Source organism: Mycteria americana, chromosome 20 (genome assembly GCF_035582795.1).
Source record: "Mycteria americana isolate JAX WOST 10 ecotype Jacksonville Zoo and Gardens chromosome 20, USCA_MyAme_1.0, whole genome shotgun sequence".
In the NCBI taxonomy this organism is placed as follows: Eukaryota; Metazoa; Chordata; class Aves; order Ciconiiformes; family Ciconiidae; genus Mycteria; species Mycteria americana.
In genome coordinates, this window is record NC_134384.1 from 5,776,818 (window position 1) to 5,802,159 (window position 25,342).

Here is a 25,342-nt window from a genome sequence, read left to right on the forward strand (position 1 = left end):
TGGTGGAGGGGTTTTAACCTCCATCATGGCAGGACCACCCGGCCAGCGTGGGAACGGCAGCGTGGTCGCCCTTCTTGCCTCTCCCCGACCCTCGTGGCTGGGTTTTTTCCCGAGCTGGGAACTCCCTGGATTGCCTAAGCCCCGCTTGACACGTGGCTGGGGATTAAAGCGCTTCTGCTGTCGGGGGGGATTTGGGAAAAGGAGGACCCATGGGGAGGCTGGGGGGGCACAGCCGGGTGCAGAGATCAGAGGTTGTCCCTGATGCACATCTCCTGGGGACGGAGCGTTTCCCAGCGCTGGGCTCCTGCAGTTAAAAAAAATCCCGTTTGACCAAAATTGAACTATTTGCATAAGAAGATCAATTGAAGGGAGAGAAAAAAAAAAAAAATTTGAAGCCTTTTGGCTTTCTTGCAGGAAAGTCTGAAATGGAGATTTGGGTTCAGACTGCAACTGCCTTGGTCGAGGCTCAGCTTCACTTCTGCATTTGTTTTGCAGGGGGGACGCACTCGCACACACACACACGCGTGTGCAAACACATGCGCACCCACGCGTGCCGCACACAGACACACGCACACGCACATGCACACCCTCTTTCTTCTATACAGGAAAAAAAGAAAAAAAAGAAAAAAAATCCCCGGCACTTTAGCCGAAATGCTGATTCAAAGCAACTGTTGGCGGCTCCGGCCGCCGCTGTCTGCTTTCCATTACCCACAGCCCCGCCGCGGCTTGAAACGGTGACTTGAAACAAACAGGCAAACCCCAAAATTAATAATAAAAATTACATTTCGCCTTCCCGAGGGAAGGGCAGAAAAACTCTTTCTAAGGCAGCGGTTCTACCAGGAAAAAAAAAACCCTCTCCCCGCTTGCCACCCGCTGAGCATCAGAGGATGCTCCCCGGGAGGGACCGAAGCCCCTCGGCGGGTCGCGGGGGGGACGGATCGAGCCCCCCCGGGCTGGGGCGGGGGGGGGGCTGCCCGCAGCGTGCCGGGGGCCGCGGGGCAGGGCCGGGGGTGCCGGTGGGTGTCTCCGGGAGCGGTGACTGAGCGAGGCGGTGCCAGGGCTGGGGGCGGATTTTTTGAGAAGAGGCTCAGCTCTTCAGAGCAGCGGCAGCCGCTGGAGGAGTTGGGCGGCTGTTTCTCCCTCTCCGCCCGCAGGAGGAGGAAGAAGAGGAAGAAGAGGAAGAAGAGGCTTCGGCTGCCGCCTCTCCGATCCTCACCCCCTCCCCCCCCCTTCCCCTTCCGCCCCACACCTTTATGGACGAGCGCCGGAGCTTGCTCTACTCTCCGGCTGCCTCCTCCGCCGGCCGGCAGCCGCGGGGCGGCTCGACCAGCAGCCACCACAACCTGGGCTACACCGAGCAGCTGCCCCCCGCCGCCGCCCGGCCGGAGCCCGGGCAAGAGGAGGAAGAGGGCGAAGAAGGGGAGGAAGGCAGCATGACCGTGGTGGGGGGCGGCGGAGACCCTTTGCTGGAAGAGCCGCAGCATCCTCACCCTTTGCTCGGGGGAGACCGCTACGATCACCCCCCGACCCCGGCCGCCGTCCCCGCCGGCCAGCCCGCGGGCGGCGGGGAGCACGAGTGCTGCGAGCGAGTGGTGATCAACATCTCGGGGCTGCGGTTCGAGACCCAGCTGAAGACCCTGGCACAGTTCCCCGAGACGCTGCTGGGGGACCCGCGCAAGAGGATGCGCTACTTCGACCCCCTCCGCAACGAGTATTTTTTCGACCGTAACCGTCCCAGCTTCGACGCCATCCTCTACTACTACCAGTCGGGTGGGCGCATCCGCCGACCCGTCAACGTCCCCATCGATATCTTCTCCGAGGAGATCCGCTTCTACCAGCTGGGGGAGGAGGCCATGGAGAAGTTTCGGGAGGATGAGGGTTTCATTCGGGAGGAGCAGCGGCCGCTTCCCGACAAGGAGTTTCAGCGCCAAGTGTGGCTCCTCTTCGAGTACCCTGAGAGCTCTGGGCCGGCTCGAGGCATTGCCATAGTCTCTGTCCTGGTCATCCTTATCTCTATTGTCATCTTCTGTCTGGAGACCCTGCCTGAATTCAGGGATGACCACGACTATGAAGGAACCGGGGGGACCTTCGGGACAGGTGGTGGCCCTCTCCCACCTGATGTCTTCACCAACTCCTCGTCCTCGGCCGCTTCCATGGTGTCGTCCTTCACCGACCCTTTCTTTGTAGTGGAGACTTTGTGCATCATCTGGTTCTCCTTCGAGCTGCTGGTCCGCTTCTTTGCCTGTCCCAGCAAGGCCACCTTCTCCAAGAACATCATGAACATCATTGACATTGTGGCCATCATTCCCTACTTCATCACGCTGGGCACCGAGCTGGCTGAGAGGCAAGGCAACGGCCAGCAAGCCATGTCCTTAGCCATCCTCAGAGTCATCCGGCTGGTCAGGGTCTTCCGCATCTTCAAGCTCTCCCGGCACTCCAAGGGGCTGCAGATCCTGGGGCAGACCCTCAAGGCCAGCATGCGGGAGCTGGGCTTGCTCATCTTCTTCCTCTTCATCGGCGTCATCCTCTTCTCCAGTGCCGTCTACTTCGCAGAAGCCGACGATCCCAGTTCAGGTTTCAGTAGCATCCCCGATGCCTTCTGGTGGGCGGTGGTGACCATGACCACAGTGGGCTATGGGGACATGCACCCCATCACCATTGGGGGCAAGATTGTGGGCTCCCTCTGTGCCATCGCAGGGGTGCTAACCATCGCTCTCCCCGTGCCCGTGATAGTCTCCAACTTCAACTATTTCTACCACCGGGAGACAGAAGGTGAGGAGCAAGCCCAATACATGCACGTCGGGAGCTGCCAGCACCTCTCGTCCAGCGAGGAGATGAGGAAGGCTCGCAGCAATTCCACCCTCAGCAAGTCTGAGTACATGGTGATCGAGGAAGGAGGAATCAACCACAGTGCATTCAAACAGGCTGCCTTTAAGACAGGCAACTGCACAACCACAAACAATCCCAACTGTGTGAACATCAAAAAGATCTTTACGGATGTTTAAAAAAACAAAACCAAACAAACAGCAACAAAACCTGAGGATGCGGTAAAAAAATAATAATAACAATAATAATGCAAAGTGACTGTGTACTCGGTATTGTGTGGAACATGCACCATCGTCGGTCTGTGTGTGCCCTCGTTTTTATACGTTTATTTTTTTAGATCCTTCCTTTCTAAAGATCCAAAAAAAAAAAGGATTTAAAATTCTCTGAAGAAGAGGACAGCTACAGGGTAAAGAGAAGGAGGATGAAGACAAAACACACTCACCGTCGAAACAGGTGTTTGTTCTGCAACGTGTTGCAGGGCTGCTTTTGTTTTCTTGGGTTTGGGGACCTCTCGCTTTGCTCCTGAATTCCCCCCCCTTCCCTAAAGGCAGCGTGTAGCCCATTTCCCGTCCATCACATAAGCTCACTTGTTGGATTAACAACCCCGGATTGGGTGGGGAGACGAGGAAAACATGTTGCAGAGCGTACTGGAAGGGGGTTGGGAGGAAATAACCGTTTAATTTTGCAGAGAGTCTCTGTTAACCACATTGTTAAATGACGCTTAATATTGAAACATGTGGTGTGCCATTACGGGCACATCACAGATTCCCTTTTCTCCCCCGTTAGATCGTTTATGAAATTCTAATCTGGTCAGAGACCGAGTGCAATCAATGCTGATTTAAATAGAAAAAAACAAAAAGCCCTTGTTTTCTATTCTTAATTCCTTTCCCCTGTAACCCTACGGCATTATTTCATCCAGTGTCGAATTTGTGGCCGGGCAGCGGGTCTGTGTGCGGGGAGGAGGGAGGCGAAAGGCAAAATGGAACGGTTTCAGGAGCCGACGGCGCACGGGGAGCGACGCCGGCGGGGACCGGGGGACGCAGGATCCGTGACGGGCTCCTCGCCGTGGCTGTGCGGCCTCAAACCCACCCAGCTGGAGACAAAGGGATATTTCCTCCTTTTTTTGCAATGTGTTTGGGAGAGATGCGGCCACTCATCAGGAGAAGATTAAAGTGGCGAACACGCCTTCCAGCGGAAGTCACTAATTCGGACCGGAGTGATGGAGTTGCCATGGCGACCCTGGTTTCCTGGGAAACCCCCAAAGGTTGTCATGGCATCCCTTCTCCCATCCCCCGTGGTCCTCGCTCTTCCCGCAAAAAACCTTTCCAGATGGTTCCAGCCCCGTCGTCCCACAGGACACCGCAGCTCTGCCCCGCTACGTGACCCCATCCCGGCACCCCCTGCCCTGCCGCGGCTTCCCCTGTGCCGAATAAAGCGCCCGTAGGCAATAAGCACGCCACAAATCCACCTCTCCCTCGCAGAGGAGCTCACGCCTTGGCAGTGAAATTGGGGGATGGAGTCTCATCCTGCAAACACGAGCGCCCGCTCTTCCAAGAACGACCCCGCGCTCCCCCTGCGCCGCACAAAACCCAGCGATTCCCCCAAACCCAGTGCGAAACGGCACTGAGCAGCCAGCGGGAAAGCTCGGCTGAAAAACCCCGGCAGCTTTTTGAAACAAGGGGGACACATCTATAAAGAGCAGGATTGAAAAGTAACCAAAACCCCGCCGGGGAAAATACACCGGCTTCGTCTTTACGCGTGCACCAGGGGCCACGGGACATCTGATGGGATCAGGTGAGCTTCGCACAGGGTAGAGTTTAATGCGTCATAAGGTAACGTTGCTTTGTTGGGACAAACCTAGTGTTTTCCACTACTTAGTTTTATTTTTCAGCTTACCCTGCTGCTCTCAGTTGTTTTGTGCACATTGGGTAAAGTGGGATAACATCCTGTAGCTCCTCTGCTTATATTTGCTTTTCGCTTTGCTTTTTAGTGCTATGCATAGCAGGAAAACCCTGCTGCTTTTTTTTGCAGCTGGATTTCTCCAATTCTGTGCTAAAAGGGTTGTTTGCAGCCGTTTAATGCTTCCGTCCGACCCCCGCCATCGAAGCAGGCTGAAAGCAGGGCCTGGCTGCTCCGCCTCGAGCGCCTCGGCTCCAGCTCTGCTCTGTTTTGCTGGCTTTGGGGTTAAATAAAACCAGATTCCTCCGAGGTAGTGAACTGCTCAGGGAGGCTGTTAAATATCTCTTACTACAAAGAGAGACTTGACCCCGGCCTGTGCGAGTCACACCTTTCCCAAGCGTGTGGAAAGGGGGATTTGTCCTGAGAGATGCCGGCCAAGCCAAAATCGGAGTTAGCTGGGATTTTACCCAGACTTAAAAGGATCAGGACAGTTTGTACCACTCTCCCTTAGTCTTGCCTTAGCCCCAGTTATTAAAAAGCTTGTAACGAGGAAAACCATCAGAGCAGCTTCTTAGCTGATGGTATGTGACAGCTTTATTGTAGCTACTGTGGTTTTCAGCAGCTGAGGATCTAACAAATGGTCTGTACTGGGGAGACGCTCTGGAGCATCGCGGCAGGTCACAAACCTGGGGTCCCTTGTCTGGGATGACTGGGATCCCTTGTCTGGGATGACTGGGGACACCCCAGCGTGCCTTTTCCCCAGGCTGCAGCCAGGCTGAAATGTCATTTCTGCCCTACGAGCTCTCATTTTTTATTGTTGTTAAAGCTTTTCCGTGTGCCTGTTCCTAAAAGGAGGATTTGAGTTTAGAAGTGGGGGAAACAGTCTCACTCGGGAGAGTTTGCAGATGAGTTTTGTGTCTGCGTTTTCCCCATGGCAGCTGCATGGGGTACAGAAACCACATGTTTTCCTGGAAATGGCACAGTACAATTTTAGGTTTCTCTGCCGTCTAAAATAAGCAGAAAGCTTGCAGGTTGTCAGTTTGCTTTCCTGACTACTCCCTATCTTATTTTGTCAGGGCAGAATAATTTCAAATGGATTTTATTGACAGTAAAAGATGCTGCGGGAGAGAGGTGGCAAGAAAACCGCTTCATCCACTGGAGTAAAAGGCAGTTTTGCTCCAGTACCGAATGGTATCGCTGAAAAATATAAAAGCACTGCTGCTCTGTCTTTAAGATACACCCAAAAAACTGGCAGTGGAAAACCAGGGGTATCCTTTCGATGCTCTGCCCCATTTCTGTCTGCCTCTTCCCTCTGTACTGTCTCGTTAGGTACCGTTCAGCGAGATAAATGCTTTCTGTCGCTGCACGGTCTGACGGCTTCTCTTAAACTGGCTGCCGCGTGTGTTGTGCCAGGAATTGGAGAGATCGCTGAAAGATTGCTCTCTTTGCAGCCAGCTGCTTATTTAACTTACTTTGCTCTCTTGCAATGTGCCTCCCATTAGGACTGTGGCCTGTTTTAACAGTCACCCGGGAGTTAAAGATGAGCCTCAGCCTTTGCAGAGTCTTGGCCTCGACTGTTTCTAAAGTGCTTAGAGGGGCAGCGTTAGGAGATTCGTATTAGCGGAGCTGCCTGCCTGCTGTCTGGCAGCCTGCTGCAAAGCCTTCCCAAGGCAAGGCGAAGGGCTTGCCTAGACTCAGCTTATTACATTAAATGGAGGAAAGTGCATTACCGAAAGCTGCTGGCTGACATTTAAGATCGCGCAGAAAGCAAGCAGGGGAAAGGCTGCGTCCCTAGGTAGTCCCCGGCGTGGACTCCCCAGCTTGTTGGCTGTGTGTGCGGCGTGGCAGGGATGCTCTCCGAAATGTCATCCTCCTCCCCTGTCCTTCGTACCTGTCCTCTGCGAGACTAAGTGACTCTTACTGCCGGCACCGAAGGATGGGAGCAAGGATGGGAGCAGGCAGCTCCTGCCCCCCTGGGTGCTTTATGTATTCGGCTCATATAGGGCTACTAGGTGATATAGAGCCTTGTACAGCCTCCCATCTCGTTTCCCAGGCTCCTTGCCCTTTCCCTCTGCTTGTATTTTAGGACTTGTTCCCTTCCCCTGTTTCAGCCCTGGATGCCACCTCAAAACACATCCTTGGTACAGGGGAATGCAGGGGACGTGCGAGAACCCCAACCCTGGCCCCTCCGTTTGGTACTTTGACACCGTCACCTTTTTCTCCTCCTTATTTGCCCTTTTTTTGTGTGTTTTCAGGCCTGAACTCTTCTAAAAAGGTTCTGTTGTTCTCCAGCACAATAGATGTCCTTCATAGAGGTGCTTGGGGTGGCCAGAGGAGCAGAGCAGTATCCATCCCACCCCGTGCGTGGACACAAAAAAGGGCTGGGGATATCTCTTCCCTCCAGGAGGGTTACATTTCTTCCCAGGCAATCGTTCCTGCTCCATCGCTTGACAAAATAAGTTGGTTTGCGGTTTTAATCCCCAGTTTATGGACAGCGAAGTGGAGGCAAAGGGCGGACAAGTGGCTTCCCCAGCAGAAGGGAAGGAGCCCTCCGGAGCTCATCGCTGCGCAGGGCTCTCTCCTGGCGGAGCTCGGGCGCAGGGGAAGGGTCTCTTGCAGCGGCTGGTGTGTACGAGGAGCGTTCTGCGTGAAATCTGTTTAATTGTGTAGTTTGGAGCCCTCTTCCTGCCAAGCTTTTAAAATATGCATATCTTGGTGAGAGCACATGGAGGCTCTCATCGCAGCCTGATGGAAGGCAGGGCCTTTTTTTTTCCATTTTTAAATGCTTTAACAAGTGATGTCTGGGTAGGCTGCAAACCTGCCAGTGCAAACAGACAACTAGGATTTAAATGCCACTCGTTTTGCCCTTCCGTCTCAATCGCTGCGTGTACCGGGAAGGAGAGCTCAGAGCACCGCCATCCTCGTGCAAAGGCAGTCGTACGGGCGATGGGTGCAGGGAAATAGGGACTTTCTGGGCATTATAGGATGCTGTGGGCAGGGCGATATGCTATAAATTGTCTCCTTCACCGCTACAAAGCCGGTGCTGCTCTTCTGCGCCCTTCCCTGCTATGGGTCCGCACCCATAGTCTGAACGGGGTGCTTGGCTCGGCTTTGGGGGGTGTTGTATAGCTGGAGGATGTGGTAAGGACAGGATGCTGCTGCCTTTCCCTGTTTCCCTGAGCGCTGTTTACGTGGCAGAGGCTGCACTAACGCGGCACCCGCTGGCTCCGAGTGAGCCCGATGGGTGCTGCGCCGCGGGTGCTGGGTGGTGTGAGCCCTTTCCCGGTGCCAGCAGTGGGAGCCAGGCGTTGGGCAGCGAGGGCTGGAGCGATGCCCGTCTCCGGCAGGAGGGCTTCCTTGGAAACAGCCGTGGGACCGCAGCCATCACCGCCCTGACGGGGACATTTTGGGGATGTTTCGGGGTGGGTGCCCTGAGGTGCCTCATCCCGGCCGGGAAGCACTTCTCTGGCAGTGGGAGGGTTTTGGCTTCATTTTGGGGGGTGGTGATATGGGGGTCTCTTAGGGCAGAAATAGGACTGGCATGAGGAGGGGGGTACAGCCCTGCCGCAGGGCAGAGCCGTTGCACGGCGGGGGGCACGTTCGCTGCTGGGGGCAGCCCTGCAGAGCAGCCCCAGCCCTGTCTCCGCAGCATCTGGCTCTTGCCCCAGCTGAAGCTCTCCCGGCTCCGTTGTGGTCAAGTCTGGGACACAATCGAGACCTTTTACTCCCCAACTTGGCTTCCCAAATAGGAAAATGAGTAATGGTGTCTCCGTCAAAGCGATATTCATCCCACCTGACGGGATGCATGTTTGCTGCTTTGCGCTGGGAAGGTGTCAGGGCTCCTGCTTTTTGTCACCGGCAAAACCGAATCCCTTTTTTTGCTCATGAGAACCGTCCTCTGTGCGGGAGAGGGATGTGTGCAGGGTCCCCCGCTGCCCTTGTAGCTGGAGCCCTTTTATCCCCTCTGCTGGCAAAACTCAGCCAAAAATGCTCAGAGAAAATCCCCTGGGAGCCCCCGTGTGCTTTTCCTTCCACGAATAAGGTGCTGCTTTATGAGACCCCCAAGTTTCAGGGTCCGTCTGTGTCTCATCAACGCTCAGAGCCTGAATTTCCGGCACCGAGGATGCTCTGCAGCAGGGCAGGGAACGCATGAACATCCCTTCACGCATGAACCTCCCCGCAGGGCACTGTCAGTTTTCTCCTTCTTATGAACCAGGACGTGCTCAAGTAAATTAAAACCTGTCTCCTATCTCGTTCAGCTTGTCACTCGGGTTGGGAATACCTAAAATAACTTCCCGATCGCTGGTCTTCCCCTACTCATAACGGGAATAGTCTTTACCCAGCCGCGCTGCACACTAATATTAAGACCCCCAGCTCAGCGACGCAGACGGCAGCACGCACTGCTGGGTTTGTTTAGCAATGATTCATTTCCGTGAGACTTGTAATTCCGATGCTTTTCTGAGCGTGTTTAAGCTCTGTCATGTCTGTTGCTTTTCTACAGTTGTTGCACTTCATTTTTAGCATCTTTAACACAGACTGGGTGGGAAGACTTGGTTTGGATGGGCGGCTTGCACGGCTAGATTAGCGAGTGGCTATCTCTGCTCTCGCTGGCAAGGATGCAGAGCGCAGTCAGTTTAATTTTGATGCTGACCAGCCCCAGCTGCTTTGCTCTGCTTCCTCCAAAGCACCGTTATGGATAGATACGGAAAATCCTTTGGGGTTGTGTCATGGTTCGGCCGGCAGTGGAAGCACCGAAGGCTCAGCCTCTGCGGGGGGAGCGGGGCTGCTGGCGGCAGGGTCCGTGCTCAGGGTCTTGCTCTCACGGGAAGCAAAGGATTGCGACGGAGCATGGACAGCATGCACGCACGCTTTGCAATGTGTTTTTTGCATCTGCAGAGAGATGTGCTTGCCGTTCGACTTGGTTGCAACCCAGGAGCTGGGTGCAATGCAGGGTGGCGGGTGACGCTGTGCCGCTCGGAGGGATTTTGGTTGTTAGTCCATGAAAACGTGTGTCCCTGCACCCCAGACCTGGAGGGTGGAGGCACTGCAGTGTTTGCTGGGTGTTTGCTGTCTCGGCTCGCTTGGGTGGCTTTGGGCAGGTCAGCTCCTCCGGGCTTCAGTTTCCCCATCTGTAAATGACACTGAGTGGCTTCATGAAGTGTTTGCAATGAAACGTGCTGTGGAAGGAAGAGGCAGTTTTGAAACACAGAGCAAGAAGTAAAGAATCCTCCAAAGGCTTTATGGAGTTCAGCTTGCTTGAAGCTTGCAGAGCCCGCAAACCCTCCCCCCGATACCCTACTAACTGCCGGTATTTCCCCCAGCTGGAGGGAAGCCCAGGGTTTCACCCGGCTTCCCGGGGACGCCAGCTCTGCCCTCCGGCTCCCCCTCCCATAACCATTCTCCTCTCCTCCACTTCCTTCACTCTGCATCTTTGAACTTGCTTTTCCATCCTTATGGAACCTGAAATCTCTGTGCATTTATAGTCAAAATCCCACTTCTCCCTCCTGGCTGGTCTGTGCTTGGAGCTGCCACCACGGCTCGGTAACGATTTGAATCTCAGGCTGTTGCAGCAGGTCAAAAATGAGACGTAAGAAGTTTGGGTTTAAAGTGAACCTGCCTGCTGCAAATTTGAGCTTGCAGGAAGGATGTGAAAGGAGTTTGCTGTGAGCTGGGTGTAGCATTGCAGGCAAGGGGGGTTTCCTACCTCCGCGTGGATGCTGGCACCCAGCGCTTGTGCTTTAACCTTCAGGTGCCTGAATGATATTCTGCGCTTCGGAAACCTCCGAGTTAAAGGAGGAAACCTTCTTTCTGCTGCATCTGAAACAAGCCTGGTCTGTTCTTTCCTGGGGCTGGAAACCTTTCAGAAAGGTCTCTCCCATCCTGGTTGCAAAATGCTCTGAGAAAGCAAAGCGAGCACAAGGAGAAGCGAACCAGTGGACGCGACCTGGGTTCAGCTGGTTTTCTGGCTTGTGATATCTCCTGGGAACTGGCTTTATTGCTCCATTTTCTTAACCAAGCTGTCATGCAGCTCCCTTAGAGGAGAGCATTACGCAAGCATTTACCTTTATCAGCTAAACACAGGACTCAGTAAGAAGAGCTATCAAGTTAATATGGTAAGATCTGTTTTCCCTAACCCTGCGTTGACTGGCATCAGTTATATCTTCCTCTTTAATTCTGTATTAAGACTCTCGGCCGTTCCAGCGTATTGTTTGGGATCAGCAACAGATGGCCAGACCCATCATTTTGCAGGTCACTTTGTTTATCCCTTTAAAAATTGGCCCAACAGGAGCTATTTTACAGTCCTCTGGATTTTCACCAGGTCCGGGGCTCAAGAGATGCTCCACGCTTGCAGTCTCATGAGCTGCTTCGCCAGCTCCAAATGCTTAGATACAAGTTACTTGGCTCGGCCAATTTAAAAACATCTGATTTTTGTGGCTGCTGTTTAATATCCTCTGTTTCTCTTGGAGTGGAGGGGATTTCATCACCCCCATATGGTGGGAATACATCTGGATCCCTTCAGAAGCAGAGCAGCAGTATCTCCTGAATGCTCCTGACTTCTCACTCCCACTGCTGTTCTTGCTGAATTTGGTGAAATAACGTCATCGTCAGGCTGAGGATTTGGGGTTTCTTTCTGTAAGGGCAAGGATACAGCCTGAAAAGGCACCAGGGTACCCCAAATCACTGGATTATTTGCCTGGTTTGAGAAAATTGTTATTTACCACTTCATCTGCAAAGCCCCAACTCTGTCGTCCCCTTCTTGGCCAAACCAACGGTATTTCCCGGGCCGTGCCGGGCTGAAGGTGCTATTTGGGTTTTATTTGTGTAATACTCCAGCGATGCTGGAGGATCCCAGCGGTTTGACCATTGCTTTGCAAAAAAGCAGGAGCCCTCCCCTGCTGGCAGGTGGGAGGGGGGTGTAATCCCCCCCAGCAAGCCCAGTCCAATAAAGCATAAACCCCAGTTAGCTTTAAGCCCATGAATAGTCCTTCTGGCACTTCATGATAAGCCGGTGTTTGAATAAGCGGCTGGTCTGAGACCCTTGCAAGGAGCGCTAAGCCCCTCTGGTAGCTTATTTTCCCCGCGTGCTGCGCTGCCGTGCAAGGGGATCTTTGCTTCTCGCGGGAAATCCCATCTCTCTCCTTTCTCTGCCGGCTTTTAGCGTCCTGCACCATCATCCCTGCACCATCATCCCTGCACCACCCTCCCTGCACCACCCTCCCTGCACCATCATCCCTGCACCACCCTCCCTGCACCACCATCCCTGCACCATCATCCCTGCACCACCCTCCCTGCACCATCATCCCTGCACCACCGTCCCTGCACCACCGTCCCTGCACCATCGTCCCTGCACCACCCTCCCTGCACCACCATCCCTGCACCATCATCCCTGCACCATCATCCCTGCACCATCATCCCTGCACCATCATCCCTGCACCACCCTCCCTGCACCACCATCCCTGCACCATCATCCCTGCACCATCATCCCTACACCACCGTCCCTGCACCATCATCCCTGCACCACCATCCCTGCACCACCATCCCTGCACCATCATCCCTGCACCACCCTCCCTGCACCACCATCCTGCACCATCATCCCTGCACCATCCCTGCACCACCGTCCCTGCACCACCATCCCTGCACCATCATCCCTGCACCACCCTCCCTGCACCATCATCCCTGCACCACCGTCCCTGCACCATCGTCCCTGCACCACCCTCCCTGCACCATCATCCCTGCACCACCGTCCCTGCACCACCCTCCCTGCACCATCATCCCTGCACCACCATCCCTGCACCACCCTCCCTGCACCACCGTCCCTGCACCACCATCCCTGCACCATCGTCCCTGCACCATCATCCCTGCACCACCATCCCTGCACCATCATCCCTGCACCATCATCCCAGCACCATCATCCCTGCACCACCGTCCCTGCACCATCCGGAGAGCAGGTCTCGCCCTCCTCGGTGCACGCATCCTGTCCCGTCTTGCATATGTCCATCCTGACTCTCCCTTTGAGGAAAATAGGCTCGTTTTCGGGAATGAGCTGGGATGGATCCTGGTGCGTTAGGCTGGGCTCTGAACTATGAATACAGATCCTTCCTACCCTTGTCTCATCACCGGCTGCTAATGAAGCATCCGGCTCACGTAATCTGATTTGGTGGTAGCGCTCATCTTATTAGTGTGCACCACACGCTGGTTTTAATGTAGTTAATGAACCTCGCTATAGGAAGCTTTACTAATTCCCACTTGAAAAATCACCACGAAAGGGCCAGGATTTGGGTGCGTGACTCCCACTGACTTACGCAGGGCTTAAACCCTCCGGAAATTTGGCCGTACCCCGTCCGCAGGCGGGATGCTCCGTTGCTGCGGTGTGAACTAACGGCAGAGCGTACGATTTCTGCAAATGAGAGGGATATGAGCAGGCTTACGAAGTTTCCAAGAGCTTCAGTGTCTTAAAGACAGAGCAGAGCATCCCACTGGATTCAAGTAGGGGTCAGGATGAGTCCCTTCATGCTGTGGGGTTCTTAGGCTTCAGAGCCGACCTGTTGCAATACCAGCTGGTTTTTTGTACTCCAGAGGCTTGGCAGCTCCGGCACCGCAGAGCTTGGGGGATTTTTTTTTTCCCTGCCTCAAAACGGGGTCGCGGGTTTGGGCTCTGCGGGAGCCACTCCGTGTCCGAGCACCGGGCGTCGGATCAGCCCCCCCCCCCCCCCGCCGTCCCCTGTATCAGATTTGTAAGATCAAGCAATTACTTAATATCATGTGAATCATATCTTATCTTGATTCACATGATATTAAGTGATACTGGTGGGAACAAACCCAGCTTGATTAAGATAAAAACATGATGAGGAAAACCCACTTTGCGCTAATTATTCTGGATTGGATTTGGAACTTGCCGTTAATGTGAGATAACAGTTACTAATGTATTTAATGACTCTTTTTTCTATCTTTAGCTCGCTTTAGACTGTGTTGCATTTAGTCCATTAAACAATTTTAATTAGCAAATTTTCACTTTTTTGTTTGTGGGGAAGGGGGATGTGAAGTTGTCGGAGGGGACCGAAGTGCAACATTTATTCTACTTTGCCTTGGAAAAAACCAATAACCTGTTGCTTGTTTTCCAAACCAGGCTGTGCATAAAAGCAGCTCTTTGCTCTGCCCAACAGATAACAGAAGAAGTTTCAAAATTAAGACCTTCAGGACTGTGTTGAGAAATAAAACGTCTCCAATCACGGACACAATGACTGATGCTGCTGTGGTCCCGACCGACGGAGGGTCTGTCCTCCCCAGTTAAACCCATTTCATATTTCATATATACATATATGAAATATTTGCCACGTTATCTGTGTTTTCTAACAAGTGCATTATGTAGAAGGGAACATCTTTGCAGCCGGAAGATTATCTTCAAATCACGTGCAATATAATAAGACTGAACAAAGCCAGGAAAAAGGAGGAGGGGAGATGGAAATCATTTGGACATTATTTCAGTCTTTTTTTTTTATTAAAAAAAAAAAAAATCTCTTGAACGATTAAGCAACCCGAAAGGAAACATTAACCAGAGCTGCTAATAAGCAGTCCAAGTGTTTTACTTGGGGTGGGAGGGAGATGGGGGAAATTTGGTTGCTCTCACTGTTCCCTGTCGAAGGACACGGGCTGTTTTCGGCACCGGGACATGGATAAGTTCTGTTCCATTTTTCTGACTTTCCTGTAAATGCTCTTTATAAGTAGGGATGTGCTGTACCAAAGGCTGTGATTTATTTTAAGTCCTTCTTAAGAAAGTAACATCTCCGCCGATGCTGAGGAAAACAGTGTCAAACAGTCAACAAGTTGTGCCTTGCTTTCAGGATCGCTCCATGAAGAACTAAGGAAAAATCGAATTTCCAGGGGTGGAAAAGGTATAAAACCCAATGCCGGCTGGCCGTGCCCCTGCTTCGTTTCATGAGAGCCCGCGCGCCCTTCTCTGCTGTTTCACGGTACTTCAGTCCCAAGGGAATATTACAGTATTGTGTTGCTAATACTATAATAAATGGGAAGTCCCTCGCTCCTCTGCCCGTCGCTGTTTCATTTTGCAAGCTGATTTGGTTTTGTGGCAGGTTAAGAGCTGTGGGTCGCCTGCAGTGGGCTGCGAAGCTGTTAAAGCTGGGCTCGCTGCATTTCCTAGGACCGTATGGGTGAATATCAGCCCAGTGCAACGGGATAAACGATCTGCGAAGGGATAAATGCAAACGGCAAAGAGGTTGATGGTCTCTCCTGCTTCTGGCTTCCCCCTCTCGCCCCAGCCTCATCCACCTCGGCACGCTGCCTCTGCCCCAGCTTTGAGACTAAGAGCCGGCCGGCACATACTCCGTCGGTGGAGCAAGGCGATACTCGCAACAGCATTGGGCTTCTGGGCGAAAATCATACCGGTGGGACTCAGGCGAGCACGGGAACCTCTGCGCCTGCATTGCAGTAGTTCACCGGGGATGGGTCAGGGCACGTGAATTTGGAGTGGACCGAACGGAGTGAGCTGGAGCTTGCTCCGAAGCAGAGGATGCTCAAGGGGAGGTAACGGGAGACAAAATCATTAGGCGTGTGAAGCAGACTCTTGAATTCGTGCTGCTGATTGCTTTGGGTCCGTGTCCGGGAACAAGCCTTGAGGTCCCCACCGGGTACCTGGAAAGCGGAGCAAGGACCGCTCTGCCTGGAGGGCAGCACCAGACCCTGGCTCCTTCAGCGAGCGGAGCTATCTGCCTGCGCTTCGGACCCGATCCCGGGCAGGAGATGGGGAACAGCCACAGGAGACACATGCGGGATGCTTTGAGGCACAACCCAAGTGAGGGTGCACTTAAAAATAAACACCCTCCCTGGAAGAAAGGCTCTGAAATGGGAAAACTCGGGGGAATATTCTTGGCAAAGCAACCGGCTGTCTGCACCACGCGTCTCTCCTTGCAGAAGAGCTTTGAAGATGAGTGAGACCCAAGCGTGTTTCTGAGCTGTTGTTTGGGGCCGGGATCGCTCTGGACTTGTCTGTAGTTCAGCAGAAGTCGTCCTCCTTTCTGGCTGTCTAAGCCCCGCATGCAAACTTCAGCTGAAATCAGGATTGAAAAATTCCCTTAATGGTGGGGTTCTTAAAGGAATGCGTGGACTTTGGTGAGGTCACATTTCTTTTGTTTGGTTTTTAAAGAAATAATTTCTTGGCTTGAATTCTTCCTCCTGTCATGACACGTGCATCGTTGGTGATGGAGACCTTGTTCATGGGGCAGGGCTTGGGGGTCCCAAAGACAGGAGTCTGGGGCTCTGCATAGGTGCAGGCTGAGGAGAACGGGCTGAGATGGTGAGAAAAGAAACAAAAGTGAAAAACCCAGCAGTTTTAGTCAAAGCTGCGTTGCTCACCTTGGGGAATGGAGAGCAAGTACGGATCTGGCCCTTGGTGGGACATTGCTCCTTGGGCTTGTTTGCATTTATTCCCAGCACGGCAGAAACCCTGTGGCCACTGGAGCTGTGGATAGATGAATTAGAAAGGGCTGGTGCTGCTGGCACCTGCTTTTATCGTGGCTTTTACAGCGCGAGGTGCAGAGGGAGGTGGGTTGGGGACCAGGACTGCCGGAAGAGCCCGAGGAGCAGGTCCCCGAGCCCACGGAGCTGAGCTGGGGGTGCCAAGGCTCGACAGAGGGATGCCGGGGGATCACGGACCTGAAGCACCCCGCGGTGTGAAATCAATCCGGTGTGCAAGCCGTCTGCACAAATTAAAGCTAATTGGAGCGGTGGCTCTCATTAACTTCGCGTTTGGCCGTGCCCCACCCTGCGGCCAGCCCGCGGGGGGGTAGGAGAGGGAGCTCCTGCATGGGATCCTCCAGCAAATTGCTCTGCCAGCACATCCCTGGGGATCTGGCAGTAACCGCGGCGCTGCCACAGCCGGAGCGCTCCGAGGCTGGGCTTGCAGAGCTTTTTGCCCCGTGGCCGCCTGCGTCTTAACGTGGCACAGCCAAAGGCCACCTCCCAGGCATCCGTCCCCTGTGTCCCGCAGAGGGGAGCTGTGCCCCCCAAGGCTGGCTCATCCTGCAGCTCCCCAGCGCCAAAACTAATTAATGCTCAGGCCATAAAAAGTCTGAGACCTTAAAAAGGCCTTAAAAAGATCCCTTGAAAAAGACCATGAAACGTCCCCAGTGTTTGGGGAGCGAGGGCTGAGCCTGTTTCCATCACTGGGAACCCCAAATGACCCAGCAGTGGTCCCTTCCCCGTTGCCGTGGATGGAGCTGCCGGCAGGCTGGGGGAGATGGGGCTGGGCTTTTTCGGGAGCTCTCACCTCCAAAACCACTAAGGAGCTGCAAAATCTATTTGTTTGCAGCCTTCCCTGCAGCGTGATGGCTTCGTAGCGGGCTCTTGAGGCTGCAAAGGAGATGGAACAAAAGCTTTAGCAACTCTGAAATCTTGAGGGACTGACCCGGAAAGCGCTTTTCTACCGCGCTGGTGGTTTGGGGCTGCAAACGGCCGAAGCCCCCGCTGCAGGTCTGATCCAGCATCCCCCCGCACCCCCGCAGACAGCCCCGGCTCGCCCGCAGGGGTAACGGCACGTTAACAGGAGGAGAATCGATCTTCTGGATTGCAACACAGACCTGGATCTTGGGAAGCCCTGGTCCCAAAGGTGTTAAATTTAGTTTCTTTTGGAACATGATCTAGTAGCCCTTAAAATGGGGGATAGAATGTATCAGTACTAAAGTTATTTTTATTTTCCACCGGTGTTACGGAGAGCTTTTTTTATGGCACGTGTGTATGTAACATAATTAATACCTCATCTGTTTTCAATAGCCACTTTGTGAAAGCGTCTCTCTGTTACGGTTCAAAGTGCGTATTTTGACAAGCAAAGCGATGGGAAAAACCAGATCCCTTCGCCCGTTTGGGTTGGTGGGTCCCAGCGGTCCCGCTCCCGGCGGCAGAAACGCCCCGTTCCCGGAGCAGAGCTCAGCCCACGGCCGCCGGCCGCTCCGCTCCTCCCGTCCAGCACCGAACCCACCCCGTGGACGTCTCACACCGATGACAATCTTGCCAAATTTCAACCTCTTCTCGATATTGTACATACCGGCGTTGATGACGTTGCTCCATGCTGTCGGGTTTCTTTTGCTTGGTCGCTGAGCCAGCTAATTGTTAATGTGCTTTTTCAAAATAATCGAGAGTTTGATAGTCTTTAACTGTCAGTCCAGTATATTAATCTGTGTTGCCACGACTCTAACTCTAGCCTTGTGCGTTTTAAAGATAACCATCGTATCAGGACAGCCGTGTTGAGATGTCATTGGGAGCAGAGAGCTGGATTTGGCAAGGGAAGACAAGTTAAAAATGTATCCAGTCGATTAAAAAAAACAAGAAAGGGAGCGATTTAATGATGGCTGGCATCAAGAGAAGATCCAAAAAATAGCGTGCGTTGATTCCCATAATCATCCGAACGCAGGCTGCTCATCTTTATTCATAGCCCTTCAAAGCCGTGCTCGGAGATGCTGAGAGCGTCTCTGAGATGCCGCGCGTGAGACGTGCTCTTTAGACGCTGAACACGTAGACGTTTCTCCTCTGCGCCCGGCACAGCTGCTGCCTCCGGCAAATGCTGTAGCCTTCCCTTCCCCCTTTTAATTTTAGGGTGCTATTAAAGCGATGAGAGCTCTGCCGTTGGGTCCATCCTGGTGGATAGGCAGGAAAATCGGATCGAGGGAGCTGGGCTGGTATAGACTCACGCAAAGCCACTTGTTTTAAGAACAAGTTTTGAGATGTTTTAAGAAGGCAGCAAAATTAGAAAGCAAAATACCTCATGAAGTGTTTGAGGGCGCTAACGAAGGCTCAGTGGGCACAGCAGATGGGACGGGGCTTAGCGGCACGGCTGGAGAAGGCTTTCGGAGACAAGGTACAAGAGGCTGCTTTGCTGGCCCCGCTGGATTTGGGGGAAAAGTCAGGATTCCTGCGGTCCCTTCCCGGCCTCCAGCCCCTTTCCACCGGTGCTGGCGAAAAAACTTGCAATATTAATGTCTCAGAAACCAGCCTTTGAGCACCCCGGAGGGTGCAGAAGGCTTTAATTACGCACACACTTGGACGTTTTCTGAGACAGATGTTGAAACGCTGTCATTGCTACTGAATCCTTTTAAAATTCAGGAATTCATGGGATAGCATTCTCCTCTCCTCAAAAGCTTTGGGAGCCGGCACGCTCCCCACTCTCTTGCTTTTCTTCCCATTGCACAGAAAGTTGTCCCTTGAGCTGAGACTAAAGCCAAGTTGCAGCCCGGGGTGAATTAAATCACCCAGCCCTGTAATCCCCGTGTTTTTATCCACCAGCCTCTGGTACAGGTAAATTACGTTTCTTTTTCACATTTTTTCTGCCTTCTCCAAGATGACATCATCAGGGCATCTTTAAACCGACCGGTCTGAGATATTGCTGTCACCGCTGGGGTTTTCCATAATCCCTCATCTCTCTGACCGTGGCCAGGCCAGGCCGCTGGCGCTGGGTTTTCAGTGCAGAACTCCAGTTCCTGGGGATGATTTTGGAGCAGGACAATTTATCTGGCAATACAGAAGTCATCGAGAGAGCTGGACCTGCAAGTCGAACGGTATGAAGGGGAAACGTAGCCACGAAATTGTACGCCCGTGCCTGAAATAGGGCGGTTTTAATGCAAAACGAGGTCTTCGCTGGCGTGTCCCTTGTGCTGCCCTTAGCGTACTGGAAATCGGACTTGGTTATTCAAATTGTTCAGGTCTTGCGGGGAAATCACCTTCATTGCTGAAGCTGAGACGTTCCCACGGCTGAGTTTAGTGTCTTTCAAGGAGAACGGGCTCTTAATTCATCACCTGAGGTCCCAAAACATTGCAAATGGGGGACATCGCATCGACCGTCGACCTCCAACACAGGAGCAGGTCGTCTTTCTTAATTTCCCATCCTTTACTATGCAACTTATTTTCATGGTATCTTCCTGGGCCTGAGATGGCTGGATAGAATTTTGACTTTGCTTTTCCCTCGTTCGCGTGCGCGGCTGGGTAATGCTGAAATGTTTCCGTGACTGTCTCAACTGGAACGCACATTGGGTATATTTGAACAGTGAAATATTGCCTTGTGAAATTCAGTGTATCAGACTGGAAAACTAAAGCCTTCTCTGCAAGAAGGCTAAATCCTGACTAATTAGGTGCCACAGAAACGATGCAATTTTGGACTGGAGATGTAAAGCTCAGTCTTGTTACTCTGAGTTCGTTTTAAACTCTGGTTTTGCCAGTGAGCTGTGTTGCAATTGTTTAAACTTGTTCTTTTGATACCAGTCTGATGCTAAAACAAGCCGCTGCATCCCATCGTCCTGGTGACTTCCACCGCGGTGTGGGCCTTGTGTTCAGTTACCGGTAAAAAAAGTGATTTTTTTTCTTTTTTTTTTCGGTTGCGTGATTTTTTTACCTGATGTTGAATTTATTTTTTTAATGTTTTTTTTTTCATTAGAACTCGAAACTGTTATTTCATATGCAAAGTTCAATAAAATGGCTGAAACGCGCAGCGCGTGGTGGTTTGAAACTGAGATGGGGCGGAGGGGCGGTGTGGGGGATGCAAAGGGATGGTGCAAGGATGAGGTTTGAGATGCATCCTCCGGATGAACGAATTTTTCTGGATGAAATAATGTGAAATTTTTACTCCGTTCTCAGGAGTCAAATTTACTCCTTTAGAGAAGTAAAATCTTGGGGTAAAATCTGCACATTTCCAGCATCCCAACTAGCCGTCTGGAGAGCTGCGCTCTCTTTAAGGGACTGAAGAAGCTCCAGGCCAACCCTTGAAATTGTGATGACGTTTCACAAAAAGGGATGTCGCTGGCGATGCTTTGGCAAAGCAAATGCAAGCGGAGGTGCCCGCTGCGGAGCTGACCCGCTCGTCCTGATCGCAGGCGAGGATCTCGCAAAAACGAGGTTGGAAGCTCGTTTGAAAACCTTGCTCTTGGCTTCGTACCGCGTCTTTGAGCTTCACCCAAAAGCGAGCGTGGCCAAATAATGTCAGAGCTTTTTTTTTTAGGCTACTGGTTGTCTTAAAAATATTGAATAGTAAGAATGGAAAAAGAAATTAGGATTTTACAAGTCACGTTTAATCGGCAGCAGCTGTGACCCATCTCACTCCTGCGCTCCCACAACCTACGAGGAGAGGATTTCCAAGAGCAGCTGAAAACTGGAGACTTTTCTGGTTCCTTTTGCTTTTAGATCACCTGGTTTTGGTACTTGTAGGTTTCATTTAAAAAGCAAAATGCTCATTCCTGGTTTGGGGAAAACAGCTGGAGATGTTGAAGTGAGTGGAGCCGTGGCTCAGCCCAAAGCCAGCTGAGATTCGGGATGAGCTGCTGAGCCCAGGGAAGTGCGGGGAAGGCTGGGTCTGGTCCAGGATCTGAATGGCTTGACGGGGCCCCCTAAGTGATAAATTATTAGAGATGGTGCTAAAATGGCTTGAACTGCAACTATAAGTGCTGCTGTGCTGTGTCCCGTGGCTGGAGGGCCAGGCTCCTGCAAGGGGGGGTTGTTCTAGCCGTCACTGAGCCGGGAGCACAGACCGTTATCCCAAGCGACTTGGGTATTTTTGCAAATCCCGTTCCTAGGACTGAAATCCAGGGAGGAATCCTGGAAGAGGCTCCAGGGGCTGGGCTGGGGGCTCAGCACTGGGAGCAGAGCAGCAGCCAAGTGTGCCCGCAGCCACCCCGGGCAGGATCAAAGCGGGGGGATTCAGCCACGGTGGACAACCTTGAATTCTTGAATTTTACAAAACGTCTTGTTTGACCCTGTCGGCCTCAAGAAGGCTGACAGGGTCAAACAAGTTCCTAGAAAAGCAGCATTGAGTGCTGGGTCTGGTTTGTGTGGTTTCGGCTCTCTTTGCTCTCTAGGTTTGCCGTGAGCATCAGGTCTGCTGGGGAGGATGAGCTGGGTGGTGCACAGACCCGTGACGAGCAAAAATCCCTTTGCATCAGCTTCAGTGCGGTTATTTCCGAATTATCTCAGAGTGGCTGTACTGGATGGGACCAAACTAGATCCCGGACAGTGTTGGTGGCAGGGGCAGATTGAAGGCTGGGAGGAGGGAGCCTGTCTGGTTCAGGGGTGCTCAGAGCTGGAGCAGTGGGTTTTAGCAGGTCTTGGTGCTGCTCTCTCTGCTGGGACCTTGATTTCTGTATCAGCTCCCCTCAGGTTTGTGGTGCCTCCAGCTGCAGGTTTCAGTTGACCTGCGGTTAACTGGGGATGTGCGTAAGCATCTGTGAAAAACAGGATGTCGCCAATTTTGAGATGCAGATGGCGAGCAGGAATACCACCAGCCACAACCAGCCCCAGGGGAAGGACGGGTGCAGGGGCCACGTCTGGCACGTCCCCTGGGTTTGCTTGAAGAGCGGCAGGAGACACCTTCCACGGCACCGCTGACGGGTGGAGGGTGATGTTCCCATACCCGACCCATCACCAGCACCCAGGGGTGAACCTTGATTTGAGGCGCACACCCAGACCCCATGGGTTTTGCAGGGTTTCCAGCCCATACCTGGCGTGATAAACGCATGGAGAAGACATTGCACCAAAGAGCTGCAGAGGGACTGGACGTGGTCAGTGCCGACAGCTCATCTCCCCCGAGTTGGATTTTATTTACCAACTTGTTGGCTTTCGGGGGGAGGAGCTGCGAGGAGCGCAGAGGCTGCGGGATGTAGGTCAGCCTGGGGGTGGCACGGCCTGACAACAGGATGGATGTCTCATGCTTCATCTCCGGAGGTTATAACGGCAGCAGGTCAATGCCACCGGGGCAATAACACAGGGGAGAGGATTTGGAGCTGCCCGTGGAGCAAGCACTGGTGCTGCCTGGGTTTGTGATGTGCAAATTCATCTTAAAATAAGGGTCTGGAGGAGCCTGGCCGGTGAAGGGCTGGTTTCTGCTGTCCTTTTGGCTGATGTTTGCCTCATCTCCTTACCCGAGCGTGGGCAACCCTACGTGGGGACTGCGTGGCTACAGCCGCCTCCAGCAGCGCGGCTCTGCGCACCGATGCAACGTGTGCGAGAAATCCTTCGCTCGCTGCCTTGAAATTTGCTGCTTGGAAATTTCCTTAGGCGCCATTTCCTTCTTGCGTTATGAAGAAATATTGATTCATCATTCCCTACTCACCATCTCACCGCCCTGCAGGATTTTAATGACCTGGGTCATATTCCTCTATCCAAGCCGGAGCATCCAGCTCTTCCAACCGTGGCTTTTCCAGGATGCTGCAGAGGGGCTCTCCCAGCTCGGAGTCAGGCTCCTGCTGGGTATTTCCCCTCTCCCCAGACCGTGCCTTGCTAAGGAGGCCTCGTATTAGATACTTCGCTTCCTATCTTTCAAACAGGCGTTGGTACCCGGAAGGATCTTCCTTTCTGTTCCAACCAGGGAGGCGTGACATCCTTCTGCAAGGGTCGTTGGCCATCCCTCTGCCCTTGTATTGGCCCATGGAGCAGCTAAGGTTATCATTTCCCCCATGGAAATCTCCTTTACTTAACACCACCTGGTCCTGGCCATTTGCTACTACTCATTTTATTGATATACTCTTGAATTTCTTCTACCGGGACTTCAGTTTTAGGACCTCACCACGCTCACCTGCAGGCAGCACCGATAGCGAGGATTTAGGCAGCGTTTCTGCCCTGCCTGTATTTGGGAAGGGTGGGAGCAGACTTCGTCTCCTGCTCTTCCAGGTGTTAGCGTGTGATTCGCCCCTTGATTTACCCGTCAGCGCGAACCGAGACGTGCACCAACGAGCGTAGATGGGACGAAGACACCAACCAACAAATGTTGTTACAGGGGTGGCAGATGCTTGGCTTTGCAAAGCGGAGAATGACAGAGGGGACTCCGCTTTCCTTGTCTGTCCCAGGTGGTGACCGCCACCACGCGTGGCTTTCTTGGCTCCCTTTGGGCAATCTGCCTTCATCCCGGCATGGGGCCGAGCAGGAGCTGATGCGCACAGAGCTCCTGAGCTTCAGGTCAGGGCTCCCTGGGGCTCTTTCCCCTCTGGGACTGCAGGAGATGAAATATTCCCCTGGCTTCACGGGGTCGCGGAATCACAGGGGGTGCTGCAAGGACAGTCGTTCCTGAGGACCCGGCCCGCAGAGCGGTGGGCATTTTGGATGCTCCCAGGACCTTCCTGCAGAACAGAAGCATTTCCTTTATACCCCAGCATTTCCACAACCCCAGGGGAATTAAGCACAAATTAAGGGAACCTCCCGGATCTGGACCACGGACCCGAGCAGGGACTGAAGCGGCTCTTGCCCTGGCCGAGTCACCAGCCGCGCGGGCGGTGCCGTGGCTCCCATGGGTGCTCGGCGGCGGCGGCAGCCCCGGTGGGTGCTGCTTGTCTGGGAAAGCGTGAGCTGAGAGCGAAGGGTGGGGAGGGGGAGAAGGGGAAGCCGGGGCTAAAAATAGCTATTTTTGAAAGAAACGGATGAAAACCTCTTTGAAGAAGTGAGGGGAGAGGGGGAGGGTTTCCATGGAAACGGGGAAGTCTGTCTCTTCCCGAAAGAGGGGGTGGGAGATGAAGAAATAGTAAATACGGCAGAGAAATGACGGGGAAGAGGATGCTGTGAGCCGGTGGCATTCCCCATGGATCGAGGGGAGGGGGCTGTGGGGTTGAGCGTGCCTGGATCCCAGGGGGAGCAGACTGGGCTCTGACACTGCCTGCCAAAGTAGCCTTGGGCATGTCACCTCATGTCCTCTCTCTGTCACCTGCAGCCCTGTGGCTGTCACCTGCCTGAGTCACGGGTAAGGACAGCGAGCCCAGAGCTGCTGGGGACACGCTTGCGGGGTCAGGCCGGTGTCACCACAATGGGGCATCTCCAGCCGCTCCTGGCAGCTGGGCAGCGGCAGTAAAACAATGAATTTCATCCCAGCTGTTTGAGAAAGTGCACAAAATCTTATTCTTTTCTTCTAGGAATTTTCCAATGTGGCACGGCCATTTCCAGAGGAGACCCCGCAGGGAAGGGAGCTGCACCAGGCGGCAGAGACACAGGGGTCTTGGCCAGAGGGTGAGGGCAGCCAGGGGCTTACGGCGAGGTTGGGGACCAAGCCAGAGCGGGCTGGCACGGCATGGGATTTGGTACAGCTCCCAATCTGGCATGATCCACAATTTGGCACAGCTCATGACCTGGTGTGGCCCACCGTTTGGCACTGCTCATGATTTGACACGGCTCGCAATCTGGCCCAGCTCCTGGTTTGGCACGACCCGTGATTTGGCCCGGCTCGCGATCTGGCCCAGCCGTGGGGTTGGCATGGCCCATAACTTGGCCCAGCCCAGGATTTGGCCCGGTGGGCTGGTGCTTTGTGCCGAGCCGCGCAGTGCCATCTCGTGGCTGAAGCTGCCACAGTGCCCACGCTGCCATCGTGCCCAAGCTGCCATCGTGCCCACGCCACCAAGCCGTGGGGCAGGCGCTCCCCAGCCCGAGCATCCCCACCGGCTGCATCTCCTCGGTGCAGCATCTCCGCGTGGGAGGACGAGAAGAGGCAAATCGTCCTCTCGGACCGCTTTTCCTCCCAGCTTGTTTGCAGTCCTGCTGCTCCCCAGGGCGGGGTGAACGTCTGGGGTGATGGGAACGTCTCCGCTCCATGGCTCAGATCTGACCTTCAGCAGCTCTTGGCCCCCACCCGGCACTTGGGCTGAGACCC

General features: G+C 53.5%; 1 protein-coding gene across 6 annotated transcripts; it reads left to right on the forward strand.

Moving 5' to 3' along the window:
* The first annotated feature begins 1,115 nt into the window (after nucleotides 1–1,115).
* LOC142419014 (potassium voltage-gated channel subfamily A member 3-like) lies at nucleotides 1,116–20,088 on the forward strand. Of its 6 annotated transcripts, none has more exons than XM_075521582.1 (3): nucleotides 1,116–4,620; nucleotides 13,853–13,998; nucleotides 14,568–20,088. In XM_075521582.1, the coding sequence occupies exon 1, from the start codon at nucleotides 1,254–1,256 to the stop codon at nucleotides 3,003–3,005; it is 1,752 nt and encodes a 583-aa protein (XP_075377697.1). In that variant the 5' UTR covers nucleotides 1,116–1,253; the 3' UTR covers nucleotides 3,006–4,620; nucleotides 13,853–13,998; nucleotides 14,568–20,088. The 6 variants fall into 6 exon arrangements, with proteins under 6 accessions (XP_075377697.1, XP_075377698.1, XP_075377699.1 ...); XM_075521583.1 differs by having other exon boundaries at nucleotides 13,890–13,998; XM_075521584.1 differs by having other exon boundaries at nucleotides 1,116–3,279; nucleotides 4,308–4,620; nucleotides 13,853–20,088.
* The last annotated feature ends 5,254 nt before the right edge of the window (nucleotides 20,089–25,342 follow it).